The sequence below is a fragment of the Austrofundulus limnaeus genome, unplaced genomic scaffold, assembly GCF_001266775.1.
Source record: "Austrofundulus limnaeus strain Quisiro unplaced genomic scaffold, Austrofundulus_limnaeus-1.0 Scaffold139, whole genome shotgun sequence".
Classification (NCBI taxonomy): Eukaryota; Metazoa; Chordata; class Actinopteri; order Cyprinodontiformes; family Rivulidae; genus Austrofundulus; species Austrofundulus limnaeus.
In genome coordinates this window covers 553,092-556,839 of record NW_013952541.1, presented here as the reverse complement: position 1 = coordinate 556,839, position 3,748 = coordinate 553,092, and the positions used below count along the sequence as shown (strand labels likewise).

The 3,748-nt window shown below is 38.4% G+C and overlaps 1 protein-coding gene across 1 annotated transcript in view; it reads right to left on the bottom strand.

Moving 5' to 3' along the window:
* The window catches only part of LOC106522901 (contactin-associated protein-like 4), a gene marked incomplete at its 5' end in the record, with an annotated part of 112,209 nt that overhangs the window by 11,865 nt on the left and 96,596 nt on the right, over positions 1-3,748 (bottom strand). Inside the window, 1 exon segment of the mRNA XM_014016138.1 lies at positions 2,647-2,734. Within this exon segment, the coding sequence (XP_013871592.1) occupies positions 2,647-2,734 (88 nt within the window).

The following is a 3,748-nucleotide window of genomic DNA, read 5'->3' as shown; positions in this document are numbered from 1 at the left end:
GAGTGTATATATATACATACATACAAACAAATGTATAATACACAGCACTAGCTCAAATGATTATGCCTTTTAAATTAGCTCAGGAGCTACTGCTATGTTTATTAGCTCTGGAATTATATTAGCTTGGGAGCTAACGCTATATTTATTAGTTTTGGAGCTAACACCATTACATTATTAGTTCAGGAGCTAACACTAAATCTACTAGCTCAGTAGTTAAAGCTTTATTTATTAGCTCTGGAGCTATATTAGCTTGGAAGCTAATGCTGTATTTACTAGCTCAGGAGTTAAAGCTTCCTCTGTTAGCTCTGGAGCTAACACCATTATATTATTAGTTTAGGAGCTAACGCTATATTTACAAGCTCAGTAGTTGAAGCTTTATTTTTTAGCTCTGGAGCTAAAGCCATTTATTGCAACATATACAGTATATCGTCTCAGGAGCTAACAGGCTAAAGCTGAGGTTCTCCTTCCATGAAGCAGCTCTGTTGTCCTCCATCCTTATTTTTATTTTTAGGCTCAGTCATTTCTACATTCTACTCTCTGTCAAGACGCTCCAGTTTATTTTAAAAGGACTGAACGTCACACATTGCTCAAAATTAATGTTCAAGTTTGACAGAGCATGCACCGGAGCTGCCTGTAAACGTAATTTACCCAGAACTCTTTGCGGCGTGAATGACATTGCAACATCCGTCTGACCATATCTTTTTTTAATTTAAAAATAAACAGCCTACATTATTTTTGCAGTTATGATTTTATAGATGAGGTAAATTTTTATTWAACAATGTCTTCGTTACAGTTAGTTGGAGTTCCCTTTAAGTTTGCTCTCATGTGACATCACTAAATGTTGAGGATAATTCTTGGCTGCTACTACATCAAATTTGAGCTAAAAAACATCTATAATAGTGATATTTCTTTACTGTTTTCATTAGGAGGCCCTCTCTAATGTAAATTTTTATTTATGATCTGAATAAAAAATCTTTGCCTTAAAAAGCTGAGTCATGTTTTATCTTTAATAACTAATGTGGTTCCTTGTAAAGCTGCAGAGTTCTGCTGTGGCCTCTCAGCCCCCGGTGTTACTAACMGCTTCTATCCCAGAGTTGTCTTTGATGGAGCAGCTCAGCTCCGACATGAATAAGTCATGATGGAACCAATTACTGTCTCACCTCGGCACCGTAACACCTCCCAGTCCAGGAGAACTCACAGGACTTCCCTGAAACTGTCCAAACCTCTGACGAGAAAATCAGTGCGGACCACGACAAATCTAGGATCGAAGCTGCTGAAAATAAATTACGGTAAGATCTTCCTCCGTTGTTATGATTTCCGGATGCTAATGTTGGTCTAATATGATTTACTGTCGAAGCAAAACAAACTGCATCCTTCACAAGAAGAAAGTTTCAATAAAAACTAATTAAATTATCYATTATAAAGGTGGCTTATCAATCTTTTCCAAATGGCAGGTCTCTGAAGGCTTTGTTAGTGAAATGCAAACCTGCAGTATTTTGTGAACTTTGCAGAGTGAGATTGATTTGGCGGAACGGGCTGCCCRGTAAGATGCCTGATTAAATGAGACSCAGGACTGTTGTGCATCAARYGTGSCAGTTCAGGAGCTAATAGTTAAGTTTGGAGGAGATTATTAAGAAACTGGACTTTGTTTTGAGATGAAACAAAGCAAACACTGTTAACAGGGACTCCATCCTCCATGGCTGAGCCCGGCCATCCTACAAATGAAACTCATTTTGGCCGCTTGTACCCGGGATCTCGTTCTTTTGCTCTTGATCATAACTTCATGACCATAGGTGAGGGTTGGAGCATWAACGGACCAGTAAATCGAGGTTTGCCTTTAAAATCAGCTCTTTAATCATCATGATCACCTGAAGGAACGCCCTCATTACTTGAGGACAAGGCCCCAATCCATTGATCTRTCTCCTGTTCCATCCTTCCATCACTCAACACACCCAGATATTACGTGTTCACAGAAAGTCCTTTGGTCCACTTGTTTGGTCCGGACCAAATAGCAAACTTTATTTGGTGTGGTTTGCATTCATTTTGCTTTTTGAAAGCAGACTACAACTTATAAACAAAGCCACGCATGTGACAGTCACTGCTCCTATTGGACAGAAATGATGGGGGCGGGGCAGAGCACAGACCTTTGACATCACTTCCTGTTTCTTCACATGCAAATATCTCAACAACCGTTCATCTGAGTGACGTGAAATTTGTTTTGCAATATGTTATCATTGTTCTCTTTCCAAAAATGCATTCATGTTTATTACAAAAAAATTGATGTCACCGGAACTTTAAGGGCTGTTCTGAATAAAAAAAAAAGCAGTTTGAGGAAGGTTGATGCTGGAATTAAGTGTCAAAAATAAAAGTTTATACAATATAAAGGAAGTTAAAGTCTATAACAAATTAAACATTATGCACTTTATTAACAGATTCAGAAGCTGGTTTAGTTGAAATGAAAGAATGAAAGTAATTTTAAGACTCGGTGGTTTAAGTTTCTGTTTTTATACTTTTTGCTCCCATATAATATATTATTCAGTCCTGCTGATAACATCTGTTTATTTCTTTGTTAAATCTTGCAAAAAATGAGGCCAAACTGTTTAAATTGTTCAAATGAGTCTGAGTGCTTTTTGTGCCGCTTCTTACCGTGAACTCTGCCCAAAACAAGAGACTTGATGCTGCTTAAATCTCCATAAGACGTCAGGTTGAAGGTTTCTCTCGCATTTTGGTCGACCTGTGAAAAAAAAAGAACAAATTAGTAAACATTTATGCTGAAGGAAAAGGCTTTTAAGCAGGGAGACAACGTTTATGCAGATTTTCAGCTTAGAGCTGAAGAAAAACGACGAAGCAGAACTCGCCGAATGCAAACGAAATGTAAAAACTCAGATTTACGGCGATCTTCCTGTGAAGAAACGAGCGTTCAGAATGATAGAAACTGATAAAGCGAGACTCGTATTTCACCGTGAGTCGAGGGGCTGCACCGAAGCACGACGAGGTCACCTTGTTATTTATCTCGGTGTGTTTATAATTATACAGACACTCTGACTGCTGCTCAGATACGTTTCCCTCGTTCATCATCTCAGGCTGTTAACAAGATAGGTGATTCGGTAAGTCCAGATATGATTAGGTTGCTTCATATTTCATGGTGTTTCGCTGCAGCCGGGACAAAGACTGAAGCTACACCCGAGTGCTGACTCATAGCTTTATTGTAAAGAATTCACTGTCTGTGTGTCCTTGAGAGGTGGTGAATGTAGACGTAAAAAAGTTTTGTTTTAACACTTTGTTTACATCGGATACAGGACAGCAGTGGTGGTTTTACAGCAGAAACGTGCGTTCAGTTCAGAGAAAGTGAATCACGTAAAGCAGATGCATCGATCTGGTCAGAAAACAGATCATATGCTTTATTTGTCCCAAAAGAGGGATTTCTTTAGAGCTTTGAAACAAATTTCACAGCTGCATCATTCATGTTTCAGCTGTCAAAGGAACTAATTCAGTGGTTCTTAACCTTTTTTGAGGTACCGAACCCACCAGTTTCATATGCGCATTCACTGAACCCTTTTTAGTGATAAATAAAGTGCGATTTTTTTCCAAATTCAAGACGTTTTTTTTATTTTTATTTTTTTGCTGCTGTATAAAATGAGCCGTGCATGAACATCACCTTGCTCAAAGAACAAAACCAACACAGTGCATGAACTCACAACAAATTACAGTATGACTTTATTCTGGCCCTCCAAAAATATTTTGGCCC